Below are 20,977 nucleotides of genomic sequence, written 5' to 3'. Positions count from 1 at the left end.
TGGGGTAAAGAATTCCAGACATTCACCATCCTCTGAGAGAAGAAATTCCTTCGCATCTCAGTTTTAAATGAGTGGCCCCTTACTCTGTAACTATGACCCCTAGTTCAAGATTTCCCCACTAGTGGAAACATCTTCTCAACATCTACCCTGTCAAGCCCCCTCAGGATCTTGTACATTTCAATTCGATCACCCCTCATTCTTCTAAACTCTAATGAATAAAGGCCTAACCTGTTTAGCCATTCTTGATAAGTCAACCCCTTCATCCCAGGAATCAGCCTAGTGAATCTCTTTTGAACTGCCTCCAATGTCAATATATCCTTTCTTGAATATGGGGACCAAAACTGTACACAGTACTCCAGGTGCAGCCTCACCAACACCCTATACAGTTATAACAAGACTTCCCTATTTTTAAACTCCAGCCCCCTAGCAATCCAGGCCAAAATTCCATTTGACTTCTTAATTACTTGCTGCACCTGCATGCTAACTTTTTGTGTTTCATGCACAAGGACACCGGATCCTTCTGTGCTGCACTTTTTTGGAATCTCTCCCCATTTAAATAGTAGTCTACCTTTTGAGTCTTCCTACCAAACTGCACGACCTCACACTTTCCTACATTAAACTCCATCTGTCAAGTTTTTGCCCACTCACTCAACCTATTTATGTCCCCTTACAGATTCCTTATGTCCTCATCACAACATGCCCTTCCACCTATTTTTGTATCATGAGCAAATTTGGATACATCTGCCCTCTCCTCCAAGTCATTAATATAGACAGTAAATAATTGAGGCCCTAGGACTGATCCTTGTGGCACTCCACTAGTTACGTCTTTCCAACCTGAAAAAGACCCATTAATCCTGACTCTGTCTTCTGTGTGTTAATCAATCCTCAATCCATGCTAATACATTACCCCCAATACTGTGAGCTCCTACATAACCTTTTATGTGGCACCTTATCAAATGCCTTCTGGAAATCCAAATACACTACATCCACCGATTCCCCTTTATCAAATCTGCTCATTATATCCTCAAAGAACTGTAGCAAATTTGTCAAACATGATGTCATGAAATGCTTTCCAGCTTGACATCAAGCACTCCCATGCCAAGCACAAAATGACCAGAAGCAGAGTAAAACTCCCACTACCCTTCCATAACAACACAACCTAAGCCCAAACTGTGATGTACTCCATCAGTGTGTCACTCTTATTTGCTGTAGTAGTTATTTTTGAGGCTTCTCATCAGATTTTCACTTTAGTCCCAATGGGTGCTGTAGACTGGGGTAGTTTAAACTATAATCTTCTGTTCATCAGAAACTGAGTTGCTATAACTATTCAAACTAATTTCAGTGAATACCACAATAGTCAGCAGTGATGCTTTAAAATAATTTTGGATAGATTTCCACCTTGATGCCAGATAAGAAAGTAAAGCTTTTTGATGAAGTAATCTGAAAATAAGTGGTAAAAAGAAAATCAGTATAAATCACTTTGTTTCTATTTACAAATGCCGTTTTAAAGCTAAAAAATATTGTAGAAATGCTTTCCCAAAGCAGTACTTTGCATAACTTTCACCTTTATTATTTTGACATTTATCTAGTCCCAAACTTGATTGCTTTTTTGCTTAAATTTCATCAACCTGTGATAATTTTACCATGTTGATTTACTGGTTCTAAGGAAATAAAGCTTTTGCTACTTTTAGTTTGCTGAGTATTTTTCTCTGATCTGTCAGATAATTGACGCAGCAGTTCAAGCCACCGGAAATCTCACTTGTGAACTGGGTGACCTAGCACTAAACATTATGCTAAAAGAAACAAAGTACTTCCTGGGAAGGTACTGTAAATCCTGTGAAATGTTGATGGTGTTACAGATTATTAACTGAATGCTATTAGATCATGACTCAGAGGCAGCCCCAAAACCCAGAGGGTTATAGAGAATTATACAAATGAAGAGTTTTTTTTTAATTTCCATATTTCTGAACAGAAATTTATTCTTAAACTGGGTAGTGCAAACCAGGAAAAAGTTTGTCAGGTATCAGGTATTGTTGAGATGAGGTGTCAAGTATCAAGCCTGGTGTAAGTAAGTAGCATCCCCAAGCCTTAGTTTTTGAAGTTATTTTCCTTCCATTTCTCTAAATTTGTACTTGCTTTTTCTGAACTAAATAGCCTTTAGGAGGAGCTTTTAATATATATAGTTATCTAAATGCAGCGGATACCACATGCTCTTTGAACACACAGGTATTGGCATAGCCACAGAAGAAGATTAACAACCCCATTGGCCATGTCTAATCTGGACCTCTTGTTGTCATCGTCGTCTTTCCCTTGATTTGAAGATATCATCAGCTCAGGATCAGGGGTTTCTGTCATGTGCCTTCATGTGAATGAACAGGACAATTCTTGACCTGGAGATCTTTGGGCACACTGGGCAGGATGTCCCACAAGGTAGCGGGACCTAGAGTGCCGGATTTGCTCCCTTTCTTTTCATCTTCTGCTGCTGTACTGCCTCCTCACTAAGATATTAGGACTGGAAGCTGGATGCTGCTTGATGGATGAGTTGTTGCCATTTTGAGAGATCGGTAGCTCCTCCCAGTCATTGATGTCAATGCTGCCGTGCTTCAAAGAGAGCCTTGGAGTGTCTTTGAAGCATTTTGTTTGTCCTCCCTGAAATTCTGACTACTTGAGAGTTGAGAAAACAGGAACTGGAGTGGCTTTTTGGCCATCCAGACACAGTTTCCAATCCATCATAGTTGATTTTGCAGGAGTTTGCCTTAATGTTCGTGGAATTGGCTTCAGGAAGGACGCTAGTGTTGTTCAATGGCCTTCCTATTGAATCTGAAGGATGCAGCTGAAGCATTGCTAATGGAATTTCTTTTGTGCTTTTATATGTCGCTGATTCACAGTCCAGGTCTCACTGCAGTGCAGGAGTGTGATGACAACAACTGCGCTGCACACTAAGACTTCTGTTGATTTGAAGTGGTCTTTGTTGTCGAATGCCTGCTGCTGTAGTTTGTTGGAAGTCTGAACTTATACAGCTGATCCAATGTTGGATCTCCTCATCAGTAGTAGCCTTTTGAGGGAGTGTGCTGCAAAGGTATGGGAATCACTTAACATATTCCAGAGTCCCTCCTTCAACATATTTGGAAGGTGGAATATTTGGACGGAGTCATCCCAGATTTGCAATAAGTGCGGTAGCGAGCTGGCAAAACGTGACGGGTTTTCACGCCGTATCATCCCAAACCCGCCACATTAGCTATGCATTCCCAGGAAACATGCCATCTACATGGCTGCTGGGATCTCATTCGCTTGCCACACCATCACTTCATCACTTCATCCCGCCTGGCACCATATTTAAAGACCAGCCGCACGCACATATCACCATGCTTCCAGCCCACGACTGATGCACAGAAGATGTCCACGAAAGACATAAAGACCACAGCCCCCACGTTTAGTGATGTATCACTGGGATGCCTTTTGGTCACCATGGAGGCCTGCTGCGATGTCCTCTACCTCCGCTCAGGCTGCAGGATGGGCAGCAGCATGACCAACCAGGCTTGGGAGAATGGTAGCAGTGGTGATCAGTGCCAATGCTGCACAGAAGAGGTTGGCCATCCAATGCAGATCAAGGATGAATGATCACATCCATCCAGCCAGGGTATGACAACCATCTCATCATTTGAAACTCACACACTCAAGCCCACCACACATTCACTGGCATCTCACTCATTGCCAGCTCAAGGGGCACCACCACCCATTCTCACACACATACCCTCATATATCCATCTGACCTCAACTCCTCTGGAGACTGCCTCCTCAGGCCTCACCATTGTGTACCCCCACACACACCCTGGGTTACCCTTCTTCCCCAGTACAGCCCTCGTCCTGCAGCCTCTTCCCTTGCCTGAGGCCACTTCTCCCCCTTCGCCAATTAAGCCCTAACCCTGCAGCCATTGAAAAGCCCGCCACATAGGGCTGGTATGATTGGTAGAGACCTGCCATGAGCCCCCCTAAAAGTGATGTGGTGCTGCCTGTGAAGCCTGGTGCTGATGACTGCGAGTGCTGCCCGTAGCAAGGTAGGCAAACAAATCGCTTATGTGCTGTTGTGAAACACGCCCTGATGTGGACGGACAATCCAGCTGGGAGGGATGATTCCGGGGAGGCCTAACAGTGAAATGCTGATGTGTTACAATGAGGTTCCCGAAGTCCAATGGTGGAGAACACGGGCCGAGCGGACAATCGCGAACTTGTTTCACCCCGTTGTGAAACCAATCGTGCCATATTGTCCGCTCCCACCATTGAACACGCCAATACCGGCGGGCATGGAAAATTCCGGCCTTTGGCTTACCAGGTCTGTGTCAATGTGAATTTTATTTTGGTAACATTCAAGGACAGACCAACTTCTTCTGTGCAGAATTGAAGAGATTGAGAGTGCCTTGCAAATCTGGTGCAGAGTGCGTAATGGCACTGCTGTCATCCACAAACTACAATAATGGAGAGAATTTTTATGTCAGCGAGTGGGGGTGGGGCCCGCTCGCCAATATGTAAAATGATGTGAGGTGACATCAGGGCGTGCATCCCAACATCACCCCGTGTCATTTAGATTTTCAGGTCGGCGGGCGCGCAGATGTGTCAGCTGCGTGCTCGCCGACCTGTCAATGGCCACTTAAGGCCATTAATAAAGTGATTAAAACACTTAATGGACCTGCCCGTCCAATCTTAAGGTTGACGGGCAGGCAAAGAGCCTGAGCGGCCTTCAGAAAAAACATGAAACCTCATCCACAGGTGGGTTGAGGTTTCATGAGGGATTTAACATGTTCCAGACATTTTTAAATAAAAGTAATGGATGTGTCCCAGCTCATGTCAATAGTTTTTTTTCTCATCTTTATTCAATGTTTGAAACCTGAGCCAATCTCCCTGAGGCAGCACTTAACCTCAGGGAGACCTGTGCTCTCTTTCATGCACATGAGCAAAAGAGCGCACTCCCGGCTCAGCGAATCCTCCCGCCGCCTGCACAGGGAGCGCATAGCACTTCCTGGCGCATGACACGCTAGGCGGGCCTTAATTGGCCCACCCATGTAAAATGGCAGCACGCACCCAAGGGGCGGCATCGATTGGGAACCCGCCCACTCGCACAACCCCCCCAATGGGGGGATGATCCTGCCCAATGTATATTTATGGTGGTCATTTTAATTTTGGCACAGAGGCGACTGAGGTAAATGAGTTTCCCATCTGGATGGTATTTAATACTGACACCAGAGGGCAATTTATCATTGATGAGGTGAATAGCCACCGTCAAGTAGATTGTAAATTGTATGGGGGCTATCGCACAGCTTTGCTTGGCACCAGTCAGGATCTTGAACATGTCTGTTTCAGACCTCCCATTCAAGACAATTGCAGTCATATCATCATAAAGCAATTGCAAGATTGTGATGAAGGTTCTTAGACATGTAAATCTTTGCCGCTCAATCCACAGAGCCTCACAATTTACCGAGTCAAATGCTTTGGTCTGGTTGATAAATGAAATGAAGAGTCCCTGGTGCTGTTCTCAACATTTTTCTTGGATTTTTCTGGCAACAAAGACCATGTTGGATGTTCGTCTGGAAGTTCTAAAGTCACACACTGTCTCTGGGAGGATTTCCTCTGCCATAGAAGGTAGATGATCCTGGAGAATGCACCTCAGGATTTTCCAAGCTATGGAAAAGAGGAAAACACCTCAATCATTTACGCAGCATGATTTATCTTCCTTCTTGAGTTGTTGTATTCCTGAAGTTGGGGGAGGGGGGAGTTCTTTTTCCTCCCAAATCCATAGGATGAGTGAGTCTTGATGTGAACAAATGTCTGCCAGCTTTGAAGGCCTCCACTAGAATACCATCAAGGTCACAGGCTTGGTTGTTTTTCAAGCATTTGATTGCTGGTTTCAGCTCCCCCGTTAACGGGATTCACCCATGGATCCTACCACAGGGCACTGGGGTGGGTAGCCTGGAGAGTATCAACTGCCACTGTGGATTCACAGCTGAGGAGTTATTCAAAATGTTCTTTCCAGCATTGCCGGATGGCATAGTGATCCTGTGAGTGAAGAGAATTTCGTCCATTTGACCTTGGTGGCTTCAAAAAAGCTTTGCATGTCATGATTATCAGAATATTGTTCGATCTCTAGGCTTTCTGTTCCCACCACCTGTTCTTCATCTTTGGACATCTTTGGGCTTCAGCTTTGAGTTGTTGGAATGCTGTCTTCCTAACTTGCAACCTTACGTTGTTCTGTCAATGAAGGCTGTTTGATTTTGTTCCAGCAGGTCACATATTTGAGCATAATTTTCATCGAATCAGCCCTGGTGACAGCAATACCCAAATGCAATGGCCTGGGTATTAGAGTCGAGTACAGCTGACTTCGTTTCATCCCACCGTTCTGGAATTGCGTTGGATTTGCCATGAAATTCCTTTCTTCAGTTGGGTGCTTCAAGACTGAGAAATTGATCTTCTTCCTCTTGGAATTTTGAGCCTTGCGATGCCTTTAGTTCATCACAAATCGAACAAGTCGATGATCTGTCCAGCAGGATCAGTTCCCTGCATGGATCAAGTGATATTGACATCAGTTGATGACTAACTTCGCCAGGCCCAAGAGGAGGTCGTCCGATTTGTCCGCACCATTCTGCACTGGGTGGCCAAAGATCAGGAGCATAGGACAGAAAGGCTGCCATAAATTAAGCAGCAGGTCCTTCCAATAATGGAAGAGGGTCTGCAACCTTTCTCACTCTTTATATATACCTACACCACATGAAGTGCAGTGGTTCAAGAAGGCAGCTCACCATCACCTTCTCAAGGGCAGTTAGGGATGGGCAATAAATGGGGTGCCCACATCCCATGAATGAATAATATATATATATATGTGTGTGTAGAACATGGACTCACACAGGCTGAAAAAGTTACAAGTGGCTTGTGAATCCATGAAGTGACTTAAAAATCTATTTGCTGGAACAGCGCAATCTCAAACTTCTACATCTTGTGGTGCCATCTCTCCAACTTTTTAACTCAGGAGTCGAGCTGCCATTTCATCCCACTAAAAGTGAAAAAAATATTTTATTTTTCTCTTGTGGGATTTAATCCAGCCAAGAATTCTGGGTCTGAAACTGTTGGAATAAAAACTTGTTTTCCTTAGCTTCCGATAATAGAAAACACATGTGCTGTGGAGAAGCATCATGGCAAAGCTAATGCTTAGTTTCTGAGAACTGTGGTAAAATCACAGCACATGGCCAGCTTGAAAACTTCTTATTGTGTTGCATAAGAACTGCTGTTGGAATGTCTGAAGATTGCAGTTACCAGGAAGGAAATAGTTTCTTCATTACTGAATGGTTACCTTCTGTGAAAGAAAACCACTCAAAATTATAATCTGCCTAAGAATTAATTTTAAACTGGGTTGCAATAACTCCCTCCCATGCTGTTATTTAATATTTCAATTCTTAGCATTGAAGCCTTCAGGTTTTGTAACTAAATCAGGTGAAGGAAAGATTTAGGAGGCAAATGACTAAAAGTCTGAGTCACAGAAGATGGAAATTCAAGTTCACAAGTGTTGGAGAGCAGACATGGTTCCTAGTTCGTGGAGAGACTGCACCAACTGAACTGTACAGATTGACCATGAGCCTTTTCCCTAATAAACTAGTTAACATGGCACCAGTGTCATGCCTGGAAAATGTGTGCAGCACTTTTTTCAATTTGGGCTGCAAGGGGTTCCACACCTTGCCACTCGTGGGAAAGTACATGTGAGAACAGAAGACTTTGGGGAATCCCAAATTCAATACATAAGGAGTCTATTTGATCTGATCTTTGAAGGAGTTATCCATTTAGTCTCACTAAAAGAAAAATAAATATTTTGGTTTTCTCCTGTCTAATTAAAGCCAGATATGGATGCTGGGACTGAAACTGTTGAGATAAAAACATTTTCTTCCTGAGTTTCTGATAAAGGAAAACATGGAGGGTTTTATGGAGTCCTCAAGCATGCAAAAGGTGGTGTGCAGAATGGCTTAATTAGATGGGATATAAAATTTAGATTTCCCGAAGGCAGGTTGAGATGCCGAAATAAAGTCAGCAGTGTGTTTGCAGCATGTTGAGCCTCTCGCCAGCCTCTGGTTGGTTCATACTTGTAACACATTTGCATTCCATGAATACTCATTAGCGTAAAACCCTTTTCAACCACCTTCAAAACCGCCATCCCTATTTTCAAAATAAAGGTAGCGGTGCACGAGAATCTCTTGCCACCCGATTCCTACTTATTTAAAGGTGACATGCACCGGTCTGCTTTGTGCAGTTCTGTGTGAGATCAGCGGTTTTCCTTGTTTAACTCTAGAGCACAAGGAGAATGGCAGCTTGCATAGAGTCTGGGGCCAGCAAGGGTGAGTCAGAGGTTGGGGGTGGGGGGGGTTGGTGGTGCTTTATGTGAATGTGTTTGGTGCATGGAGGAGTGGAAGACGGGTGACAGAATGTGGGGTCAGGTGAAGGGCCAGGCATCCTGGGTGTGATGGGGTGGCGGAGTGGCCAGTCAAGGTAAGAAAATAAGAGGCTTGAATGGCAGCATCAGTACTGTCCAAATGTGTGTCCATGCCAGGATGTTGGCTGGCAGAGCCCTTACAGGGTTTTGAGTTCACCTACAACATTTCAATTATCCCAGCTGAGAGTGATCTCGGACAATGTCCTTTACAATGCACAGAAAAGACGGCCAGGTCAGCCTGCAGGGTCAGCCATGTCTCAAGAGTGACGAGTACTACACTGGATACTAGCATGAACTTTCAATAAAGAATTAACAAAAAAACACAACATTGTTTCTTCCACAATAAAGGAAATGTTCGTTACTTCCCTGTAACCATCAGTATGTGCCAACCATGAGTTGTGCCAGTAGAGTTAGCTCTCTGACTAAGCTAGTTTCAACAAATAACAGCAATGCACACGTGAGTAAAGTGGAACCAATGTAATGTGAAATATTTATAAGTGAAAGTTAATGTTGAAAAACACCCTTTGTGCTCTCAAGTCTTATGTTAAAGGCAATGGCATTGGGCAGGAAAGTTTTGGTGGTGATGCGGATCTGTTTCACCAGGAGGCAATTTTATAGCCCACCCTTATCTGCAGAATTGTCAGCTGATGGTGGGCTTCACCTCTGAAAAGCTCCCCCCTGCATGCTACCAGCAATTTAAAGTTGAATTGTAACCACGTGCAAAACAGCAAAAAGTAGGAGAGCGGAAGTGGTGCTCATAATTCTCATTACACTGTCGGGAACAGCATGCTATTGGTAAAATTCTCCTCCTCCCCCCAGGTAATGACGACGGTAATACCTAGTTTCAGCTAAAAAAAACTTTAATTTTCTAAAAACTGTATTAAAGTCACAGCATCTACCCAGCTTCAGAACATTTTATTGTGTTGCATCAGAACTGCTGCTGGAATGTCTGAAGATTGCAGTTAACAGGAAGGAGATAGATAAAGAGAAGGATGATCATGAAGGATGATGTATTTGATGCTTAGGAGGAAAGAGTGGCATATTTGATACATTGACTATAGTACATTGTAACATTGGAACAGGTATAACCCATTTAGCCCTTGAACTTGTTCCACCATTTAACCAGAGCATGACTGATCTGTCCCTCAAGTCCATTCACCCCCTCCGTATTTCTCCGTATCCTTTGCTTTTCTTACCTAACAAATATTAATCTTGAAAATGTTAATTGACACAGTATCCATAGATCCATAGTCTTTTTGGGGGAGAATTCCAGATTTCTGTTGCCCTTTATGTAAAAAGGTGCATTCTGATTTCACTCCTAAATGGCCTTGCACAGATTTTATGATTATGCCCCCTTGTTCTTGGTTTCCCATCAAAGGAAACAGTTTATTTCTATCTACCCTAATAAATCCTTGAAACCTCAGTCATGTCACCCCACCAACCCCCACCACCATCTTCTATATCCAATGTTACTGATAAAACAGAGAAAGCCAAGAAAATTCAATGACCTAATTGTTTAATTACAAGTATTCTAAAGAAATACTTCATATAGTGATACAAATATGTTGATATTTTGTTTACAGCTCTTGTGGTACAAATAATAACGAGTAAAATGTAAAATATTTTCCAGCTTCCAGAACTCAGCAGAGGATTTTGAAAAAAACCATTTTAGCCATCCAAATTTCATTCCAGTTGTAATCTCAATTGCCAACAGCTATGAAACTATCAGGTAAGTTTGGTATAACGTTTCCCAAATTTAAAACAAGTCAAACATCATGCAATGTTAAGCATAAGCCATGATGTATAGGCGTGTAGACAGAAACGACTATCGGCTGAATGATGGGCGGGCATGTACTGGCACACTTCTGATCAACACCCCCGATCAGAAGCCTGGTGCCATTTTATATGGGCAGGCCAATTAAGGCCCACCAGTGTGACATCCGCACAGAAGCGCTATGTGCTCCCTGTGCGGGTGGAGGGGGAATCCCAAAATCGAGAGTGCGCTCTTTCGTGCATGTGCACAAAAGAGCGCACTCATCTCCCTGAGGCTAAGTGCAGCCTCAGGGCGATCGGCTCTAAATGTACAAAACCTAAAAGTAGAAAAATAAAATTTCCCTTACACGTCCCCTCATGTGACAATGTCCATAATTTTTACAAAATCTTTATTTAAATTTTTTAAAGACTACATGAAACCTCATCCTGCCCGTGGAAGAGGTTTCATGTTTTTTCTAGTTCCCGCTGGGACTCCTGGCCTGCCTGCCAACCTTAAGGTTGCATGGGCATGTCTTTTAATTACTTAACTGACCCTGTCAATGGCCTCAATTGGCCATTGACAGGTCAGCGGGCGCGCAGCTGATTTTGCTGTGCTCCCGCCTTCTTGAAACTTTAAATCGGGCACGGTGACATCGGGAGTTCCGCCCAACGTCACCACACGTCATTTTACACATCAGTGAGTGGGCCCCGTCCCCACTTGCCGACTTGTAAAATTCTGCCCTGAGTTGCTGCAAGATCATTTAAAATATTTCTGTTTGGACAACAATTAGTTAAGAGACTTTAGTTAGATTTCTCAGATTGATTTGTAGGTCAATAAAATGTTAGTTATATAAGAATCTCTTTGCAACCATAATTTGGTCACACTCAAGAGGTATGGTTAACACAAGGGATAGATATCAGTCCTCGATGTACCCTTTATCAAGGCGAAAATGAAAACAAAAATCATCAATTTCACAGGGCTTCATCTGGTACCCCAAGAAATATGTTCAATGCTCATAAGAGTTTTTTTTTAATTTCTACTTACCTTCCTGTGGAACTGGGAGGAGCAGGAGTGGCCCAGTTCTTACGCACTGCTGAGGGCTACTGATGGTCCACAACTGACCCTTCTCCCATGCTCTTTCTCCAGCACCAGCCATCCACTGCACTCCTGCACCCCCACCCTGCCCCCGCCCACCCCAATAAACACCTTCCAGGATTTGCTTGGGGGCTGCTGCCAACAAGGCAATAGACCCAAATTTCAGTTTTGTTTTTGGACAAGCTGCCTCTAGAGGCATGACAGATGCTGGCAGCTCACATACATTATTAAAATGAAGCCCAATTTCAGATGAGACTTGGGCCTCGGTATTTTACTGCTCGTGTGCATCATGTGCCTATTTTGGAGCCAAAAATGGGACCAAACTACTTTCTACCTGAGGCTGTTTGATTTTACCTAATTTTTTCAATGAAATAGAAGCAAAATAATTCCTCAATGGAAATGAAAATCAGAAGAGTTATATAAATGACCACTAATCAAATATCAAATAATTGCTTTATACTATTGACCAAAGTTAAAATTACCCCTCAATAGATTTACCTTTGCAAGTCTCCTCTCAAGGCTTTGTTGGGTTTGAACATGTGAGATTTATGAACTTTTCATTCTGCTTTCAGGGATTATCTGAATAAAAATGAGAAAATCACAAATATTGTGCTGAAAGAAAATATCCTTTCAATTCTGAATGAAATGGAAAAGAGGAGAAAAGGCATTTTGTTAAAGACCTTGTTTTGTAAATTAAAGGTATGGTGTGAACGAAGTGTAAACACATCCTAAAAATGAACTTTGAAGAACTGTAGAAGCAGCTTCTTGTAAAATTGAGAAATGTTGAGTAAGATTCTTCATCTTCTTAAGTATATGATGTATAAAAGCTTGAGTATACTGTGCTCAATCCCTGTCATTTTCTGCAGTTTTAACTCAACTTTGTTAAAAGAATATTCAATTTGCATTGCCTTTGACAATGTGCAAATCTGCAATTGGAAGGATTCCATAAAATTTGGAAATATCTGGCTTAACAAATAGTTGACTTTTGTTTAAGGTCAGATTATGAAAGGAACAGTTATTTTCCACTTGGATAATTTGAGTTATTAGAAATTAAGTCCTTTACATTCTTCCTCAGCCTCACCTCAAAAAGCTGGTGACAGATAAATGGCTTGCCTGCCCGGAGCCTATAGAAAAAATCTTTGAAATAACAGAGGAGCATCTCACAAAGTTAAAGAAATTGAAACCACCACAGTATCAGGTATGTCACAAACAAGCATTTTTTCTATGAGAGAAAACACATCATGATAAACAGCTTTTTCAAAAGCATACTATTAGCACTGTAAAGATCACAATCAACAACTAGCTTGCTGCTGTTTTTAAGAGAATGTTAGCACACTGCTGTACAGGTCAATAAACAAATGTCGGAGGGGAACTAAGCCATACAAAGCCCCAGAATCATTCTGTGTTATCTTAGCTAGCCTCCGCCAGAATGGCAGATGGGGCATGTAATTAGCCTTAGTAACCCTGTGACCCTTGCACGGGGACCCATGCTGGAATCAGACATGGTGTGGACGGAATCAAGAGTAATTGCAAAAGTTCACAATCACTGCTAAACATCAGATATCCAAATTGCAGCACTCCTGGGTACACGGGTGGGACTTTTTCCTGAGACTTAGAGGTACTTCTGGAAATGAAGGGGTCGGAGTGGTGCTGGCAAATTCACAGCAGCGGACAGTGTGCTGGTTTCCCAACAGGCTGGCACCTCCTTACGATTTTTCCAGATGTAGCTTCAAAAATTTGACAGTAGCTCGCCCAGCAGCAGTGGGAATCCAACTAAGGCAAGTATTGAGGCAATTAGTGGGGCATTTTTGAAACAGAATGGAATTTTGCCAGCTCACACAGGAGACCCCCGCCTTGCCTGCAGTTCATCTACATACAGAAGGCGAGGGTACAATGGGAATTCAGAGCATCATGAGGTGCATATGCAGTGTTCACTTTAGAGCTAGGACCAAATCAGAAAGCCTCAGACTATCTGCCTGAAATGGCTTGAAATTATGTGTTTCACCTGCAGTGACTGAATAGTCCTGGGTGTCAGGGATTAGCTGCTGGTCCCATCAGCAATATCATACCTCCATCTTGTGCCACCCTCTCCTTCTCCATTTGCCTCAGCAGCATTCACAGTGGGGCTGCCAACCACCCTTCACTTCGGGCGCTCTGATTGGTCCTCCTGTGTCTTCAGGCCAGCGTCCCAGACTGGACAGTGAACAGGGAGGGCAGCCTCCTGTAAAACTATGCCAGTGAATGCACTCACAGTGAGCGGGGTTAGGGCCCAAAAATGGCCCCGGCTCCTGATTATTTTCTACCTTGGGAAAATGCAGTCCATAAAGAACAACTGCAGTCGGTGGAATGTGCCCCATATGAAAACAAGCCTTTAAAAGAGAAGTAGCAGCAGAAAATTGGAGAGGAAAGAGCCTCAACTTCCAAGCAAAGCTCTTTCATAAACATTTTACTTGGAAACGGAATATCCTTTCATAAGGAAAGGATTATTTCATGCCTGAATATAATGTGTTTGCTTTTAAACAGACTACAGTGTTCTGTATCTACACCCTACTAGAATTATTTTTTCTCTTTTAACCAGGATCTATTGAAGAAAATCCATGAGCAGCTCATTACAGAATATATCCTAAGAATTATGAAGAAAAGGGTGATTTGCAAAACAGGAGATCAACAAAAACAATTGGCAGACCAGATACAGAATGAAGCTGATCAGTTACAGGAATTACTCCGTTTCTTTGTAAGTAAAACCAAATGAGTTCTTTAAATGATGGGAACCAGGATGTGGCATTGGAAAGGAGAAACAAGCTGCACAAAGGTTTGGGAGAACCAGATAGCACTAGAGTAAGAAATAGTGATATGTTAGGCCTAAATTAAGTTTACAGTGCCTGTATGTACACACAAACCTTGGCAAATAAGGTTGGTGAGCTGCAGGTACAAATAACTATATGTGTGATGTGGCGATAATGGCTCAAAAAAAGGGTGGACTGGGCACTAAACATCCCTGGATACAAGTTGTTCAGGAAAGAAAGGTGGAGAGGTGACATTATTGATCAAGGAGACAATCACAGTGCTGGAGAGAGAGGACGTCCTAGACAGGTCATCAGAGAATCCATTTGGACAGAATTAAAAAACAATAGAGATACCATAATAGTACTGGTGTATTCTATAGATTGCCAATTATAGTGGGAAAGAGATACAGGAGCAAATTTGCAGGGAAAGTACTGTGAAGTTCAAACTATAGGGAGCGATAATGGACTGTTTAATTATACTAATACAAATTGGGATAGTAATAATGTAAAGGGCAGAGAGGAGGACATGTTGTTGAAATGTTCTTGATCAGTATGTTTCCAACCCAACTGGAAGGAGACCCTGAGGAACGAGTTGAGTAAAAAGTGGATCAAGCGTCAAATCAGAATATTTCGGCAACAGTGGTCATAGCATCATAAGGTTTAGGTCAGCAATGGGAAAAGATAAGTTCCTGAATGTGGACCCTGTAAGAGATTTGAAAGTCATGGAGTTACGACATTCCAATGAAATCACCTGAGTGACTAAACTTATAATTCCATGACCCATGTATATATTTGAAATGTCATGAAGATCCTCAGCAATTTTTCCCATTGCCCATAGTTCAGCAACCTCACAGAGAGAAGTGTGTCTCCCTTACTGCTAGCTACATAAAGTAGATGGTTCGCAGAAAAAGTCATTGGGGAATCACTTCTTCTTCTAGTTGTGGAGCTTGATGGAAGCATATAACTGCTGCTGTGGCCTGTATATAAACTTTGACATTTCTAATGAGAAACCTGTCTGGAAATCAAGTCCATAACAAACAGTGGTAACTGTAACTTTAAGGAATGTAGTGACTGTAGTTTTAAGACTTATTGTGTAGTATAGTATCACATGACAGTGTGAATGAATCAGCCCTAAGTGCAAGGAACCTTAGAGTGGGAGTTCTTCTAGCTGAGGAGCTTGATGGAAGCATGTAGCTGCTGCTGCAGCCTGTAAATGAAGTTCAATGTTTCTAATGAGAAACCTGTCTGGAAAATCAATTCCATAGCAGGAACAATCAAGAGTAATAATACTTAATAATAGAAATGCATAACAATACATATGCATATGCATGGTGCTCCCTCCACCACTGATACACAGTGGCAGCAGTGTCTTCCATCTGCAAGATGCACTGCAGCAACCTGCCAAGGCTTCTTCAACTGCACCCTGCAAATCTACAACCTAGAAGAACAAGGGCAGCAGATGCATGGGAATACCAGCGCCTGCAAGCTCCCTTCCAAACAACACACCATCCTGACTTGGAACTATGTCACCATTCCTTCAGTATTACTGTGTTAAAGTGCTGTAACTCCCTTCCTAACAGCACCGGGCATGTGCCCAAACCACATGAACTGCATTGGTTTGAGAAGGCAGCTCACCAGCACTTCAGAAGGGCATTTAGGGATGGGCAATATATGCTGGCCTAGCCACCAATGCTTACATTCCCATGAACAAATACATTTTTAAAAATTACATCCAGATAAGTAGAGCCACTTGACCAGGGAAAATCTGAACAGTCTGGCAGATCGTATATACACGTCAATCCAAGGGGACTCAGAATGGAGCAGGCTTGATGAGCCAAATGGCCCTTTTTGCTCTGAATTTGCTATGTTGAAATGCTCACAGTGCACCTACCCAATGAGCGTATGAGGAAGGCATTCTTTGCCACTTGAAGTCAACTTAGAATACCATAAAACGCTTTAAGAAAAGCCTTCTGGTGTCGTATTATTGTATTGCTCATATCATCAATTCAGTAAATGCTGTAAATTACAGTGAATTTACAAGCCACCTTCTGACATGTTTCTCTCTTCACTTTCAAGGGCAAAATTTGTTGTTTCCCTGCTAGTGGATTTGTAGGCAGGTCGGGGAAGGCCATGAAATTTTTCAGATGGCCTTCCCATTGGGCCCCCACCCACCCTGATCTTGCTGAAATTTTACATTGGAACACCTGAGGCCTAGGCCGTCCCGCCTGCCCTTGCCACAATTGAGGCCCTTAAGTGGCCAATTATTGACCATTCAAGGGCCTTTTCCCGCCTCAATTTTCAAGTTTTCAAGTTGGCAAGAAGAGTTCCGGGGTGGGGGTAATCGGAAAAGTGACCCTGCTGAGACCTCAGGCGGGAAGAGAGGGGGTTTCGCCTCCATTAGCTGCCTCCTTTTAACATTGGGTGCTGCCCCCGCACCCCCCCCCCCCACCCACACCAAAAAGGACTGGCCCTTGCAGGTCTTCCCTCACCACCAACCTCTCCACAAACACCTTCACCCTTCTTTGCCGAACCCTCTGGGCCTCACCTGTGCACCCTACTCTGAGACCTCCAAAACTTATCTGGAGCTGGACTCCAGGGCCTTAGGCTCTGTGGACTGCTTGCAGTCCCAATCCTGCCCACTGCAGCTTCTGGTGCTGCAGGGACTAGAGGGCTGCAGGCCAATCAGAAAGTGGACTTCCTCGCAATTGAGAGGCGCAAGTCCCACCTCCAGCCAGTTAAGGCTTGCTGGAGTGTTAAATGGCCACAGAGCAGGCAGGATTGGTGGGGATATGTTCTCCACCAACTCTTCAGATAATGCGAAGGGAAACTCCACCATTCTAAAAGTCTTGGCCCAAATGTTCTTGGCTCAACTATTCTCCAATAGCAATAATATGATGGGAAGTCATAGTAAACCTAAGGGTGTAATTGACCTGGATTTTCATCCCAAGGTGAGTAGCGGGAGTTGGGAGAATTCCCAGCTCGGCCTGCCTGCTTTGGGAGAAAGTACCCACAAAGGCATTGCTAGGGACCAGGTGTGGAGGTAGGCTGCATAAAAGGCCCGCCTTGGTGCCATGGGACTCTGTTCCAGTTAAAATAAAAACACTGAGACCCTCTAACCCTCACCCTCCAAATACTCCCCACACTCTATCCATGCCACCTCATGCTCCCCACCCACCCGCCATGTCCCTTGTATCCCCTATGCCAAGCTCTGTCCTTCCACCCAATCTCTATGGTCTCTCATGCCCCCATTGCCAATCTATGGCACTTCTATGCCTATTGACCCACTATACACTGTCTGGAACCAATGAACCCTATAGTGTATAGTAATATGTTTAAAAAAAAGCTTTGAAATAATTTAATTCATAACTTTCTCCTAAGCTGAAAAAATTCATTTCACTATGAACTAATAAAAGTATCAATCATCCAGACCCTTTAAAGTATCAATAACAAAAACCACAAATCCTTGAAACCACTTAACTTATGTGAACAAACATAGTGAAATTTACAGCTGTGATCAGAAAGTCTGATCTGTCAGTCAAACAATGTTTTCTATGGGGCACAAGTGTTTTAGTACTCTAATGGTTGCCTTTGCTCTCAGCCAAGTTTCATTATGTATGCTTTACTTGATTATATGGGAAAGCCGCCAATGCGCCTTCCCACCCTAGATTTAGTCAGGTGGGGTCCCTACATCGCACCCTGTCACCCAATCAAATGCCCCCTGCCTTCAAACTCACCTCCAAAAGGCCATTAAATTCCACCCAATGGGTGTCTGGTTTAATCCACTTTTTCTTATTTTTTATGTTCTTAGATCACATATGCCATGACAAAATCACTGTTACATTCTACCTCTATTGCAATAAATAGATCAGAGGTTCAGGGTGTTAATCTAGTAAGGAACCATCATTAATAATCACAAACACAAAGGGATGAGTTGATCATTGCAACTTTATATCGGGTATCGGATGATAGTTTTAATTCACTTGATGCACCTGTTGCATTTTATCACATCACCAAGACACATTGATTACTGTTCTGCCACCACTCTCATACCATTTCTTTTTAAATGTACTTAACAAGAGAATTGTTTTTGTCTTTCATTTAACCAGGGATCTGAAGATACATTTCTAGAGTCTGCTCTCCCTAAAGTAGCTGAAATCATCAGGCTGAAAGATGTCAATGCAATTGTAATCGAAGTTGCTGCACTCTTCCAAGACTTCCCAGATGTTGGGTAAGAACAGTTAGAAAAGAATAAACAGAAAACATGAAAATATCAACACATCAGGATGTGATGTTTAGTGAAAGGAAGGTGACACGTTAGGAGTTGACTTCTACTTTTAAAAAAACACAATTCTCATTCTATTCAGACATGTAGTAAAGACCTTTAAAGGTTTTTAATGTATTCTTTGCAGTATTTAAATTTTAAAATCTACACAGATCACTTTGTTAAGATGTTTCCATGTTTTGAAAGCTGTACAAATACAAGTATGTAAGGAGAGAAATGTTTTTTGTGTTAAATAGATGTAATGTTATTGTGATATTTTTCGGTAAAACCTTCAGAGAATATATTAGGTGCGTAGTAAGTGGAGCTAAACATAACATCAGAAAAGCCCAATTCTTAGAACTTGAAAGCTGTTATGCATTACACTTCAGCACTGTATTCATTATCTCATTCAAATAGCATTTAGAACCATAGAACCATAGAAAGGTAACAGTACAGAAGGAGGCCATTCAGCCCATCTTGTCCATGCCAGCCAAGGACAACCAGGTGCTTTTTCTAATCCTACTTTCCTGCACCCAGCCCATAGCCTTGCAGATTACAGCACTTAAGGTGCAGATCCAGGTACATTTTAAAAGAGTTTAGAGTTTCTGCCTCCACCACCAACTTGGGCAACGAATTCACTACTCTCTGCATAAAAAAGTTCTACACCTTCTGCCACTTATCTTGAATCTATGTCCCCTGGTTCTAGAACTCTCCACCAAGGGAAACAATTTTATCCTGTCCACTCTGTCTATTCCCCTCATAATTTTGTACACCTCAATCAGGTCACCTTTCAGCCTTCTTTGTTCTAAGGAAAACAACCCCAACCTATCCAATCCCTCCTCATAGCTACACCTTTTTAACCATGGCAACATTCTTGTAAACCTCCTCTGCACTCTCTCCAGAGCTATTACATCCTTCCTGTAATGTGGTGACCAGAACTGCACATAATACTCCACTTGTGGCCTCACCAGTGTTTTATACAATTCCAACATTACATCCTTACTTTTATATTCTATACCTCTGCCAATGAAGGAGAGCATTCCATATGCCTTCTTTACAAACTTGTCTACTTGAACTGCTGCCTTCAGGGACCTGTGTACTTGTCCACTAAGATCTCTCACTTCATCTAGCCCTCTTAGTATATTCCCATTTATTGTGTAATCCCTGTAACTGTTTGACCTCCCTAAATGTATGATCTCACACTACTCTATGTTAAAATCCATCTGTCACTTTATTGCCCACTTCACCAACCCATCTATATCATTTTGGAGATTATGGCTATCCTCTGCACTATCCACTACTCGGCCAATCGTGCCCCCCACGTTCACATCCAAATCGTTAATATATAACACAAACAGCAAGGGTCCCAACACCAAGCCCTGTGGAACACCACTTGAGACAACTTTCCATTCACAAGGGCATCCATCGACAATTACCCTTTGTTTCCTATTATAAAGCCAACCTTTTATCCAGTTTGCCACATTACCCTGAATCCCGTTGGCTTTTACTTTCCTGACCAATCTGCCATGTGGGACCTTGTCGAATGCCTTGCTAATATCCATGTACACAACATCCACTGCACTACCTTCATCAACCCTTCTTGTCACTTCCTCAAAGAATTTAATCAAATTTGTGAGGCAAGACCTTCCTTTAACAAATCTATTCTGACCATCTCTGATTAGTCCATGCCTTTCCACATGACAGTTAATCCTATCCCTCAGGACTGATTCTTCTAATTTGCTCACCACCGATGTAAGCCTAACTGGTCTATAATTGTTTGGCATTTCCTTTGAACCCTTTTTAAACAATGGAGCTACGTTGGCATTTCTCCAGTCCTCCGGTACTTCCCCTGTATCTAATGAAGATTAGAAAATCATCCTCAGAGCATCTGCTATCTCCTCCCTGACTTCCTTCAGCAGCCTCAGAAACAATCCATCTGGCCCTGGTGACTTATCGACTTTCAAGGATTTCAACCCTTCAAGTACTTCCTCTCTCTTTATGACTATCCCGTCCGATATCTCGCAGTGTTCCTCCTGGACTACTATATCTACATCCTCCCTTTCCATTGTAAACATGGAGACAAAATATTCATTCAAAACCCTTCCCACAGCCTCTGCATCTACACACAAGTTTCCATCTTCATCTCTGAAAGGTCCCATTTTTGCCTTAACTAACCTTTTAGAATTAATGCATTGGTAACACATCTTTAGGTTATCTTTAACTTTGCTTGCTAACCTTTTATCATGCCCTCTCTTTGATTTCCTTATTTCCTTTTTTACTTCATCCCTGCACTTCCTATATTCGTCTGCAGTGCTTAGTTCTTTGTGCCTATCGTACGCTTTCTTTTTCTGTTTGATCTTCCCCTGTATTCCCCTAGATAATCAGGGGGTCTAGATTTGGCAGTACCACTCTTATTTTTGTAGGGACATGTCTACTTTGTACAATTAGTTTCTCGCTTTTTAGTGCTTCCCACTAGTTTTCCACAGTTTTATCCTCCAGCAGTGCTATCCAGTCCACCTCAGCCAACTCCCTTCTCACTACTGCAAAATTTGCCTACCCCCCAGTTAAAGAATTTTACTCCTGCCTTATCTCTGTCCTTTTCCATGGTAATGCTA

The 20,977-nt window shown here is 42.7% G+C and overlaps 1 protein-coding gene across 4 annotated transcripts in view; it reads left to right on the top strand.

The window, feature by feature from the left end:
• The window catches only part of LOC121292743 (tumor necrosis factor alpha-induced protein 2-like), a 55,335-nt gene that overhangs the window by 29,345 nt on the left and 5,013 nt on the right, over nucleotides 1–20,977 (top strand). For all 4 annotated transcript variants that reach the window (XM_041215091.1, XM_041215093.1, XM_041215090.1 and 1 more), the window contains exons 7-12: nucleotides 1,722–1,822; nucleotides 10,098–10,196; nucleotides 11,888–12,014; nucleotides 12,391–12,513; nucleotides 13,894–14,049; nucleotides 18,208–18,329. In XM_041215091.1, coding sequence (XP_041071025.1) covers nucleotides 1,722–1,822; nucleotides 10,098–10,196; nucleotides 11,888–12,014; nucleotides 12,391–12,513; nucleotides 13,894–14,049; nucleotides 18,208–18,329 — 728 coding nt within the window. The remainder of the gene's footprint in view (nucleotides 1–1,721; nucleotides 1,823–10,097; nucleotides 10,197–11,887; nucleotides 12,015–12,390; nucleotides 12,514–13,893; nucleotides 14,050–18,207; nucleotides 18,330–20,977) is intronic.

The sequence above is a fragment of the Carcharodon carcharias genome, chromosome 20 (assembly GCF_017639515.1).
Source record: "Carcharodon carcharias isolate sCarCar2 chromosome 20, sCarCar2.pri, whole genome shotgun sequence".
Classification (NCBI taxonomy): Eukaryota; Metazoa; Chordata; class Chondrichthyes; order Lamniformes; family Lamnidae; genus Carcharodon; species Carcharodon carcharias.
The sequence above is the reverse complement of the archived record's forward strand: the minus strand, read 5'-3'. Positions and strand labels throughout refer to the sequence as shown.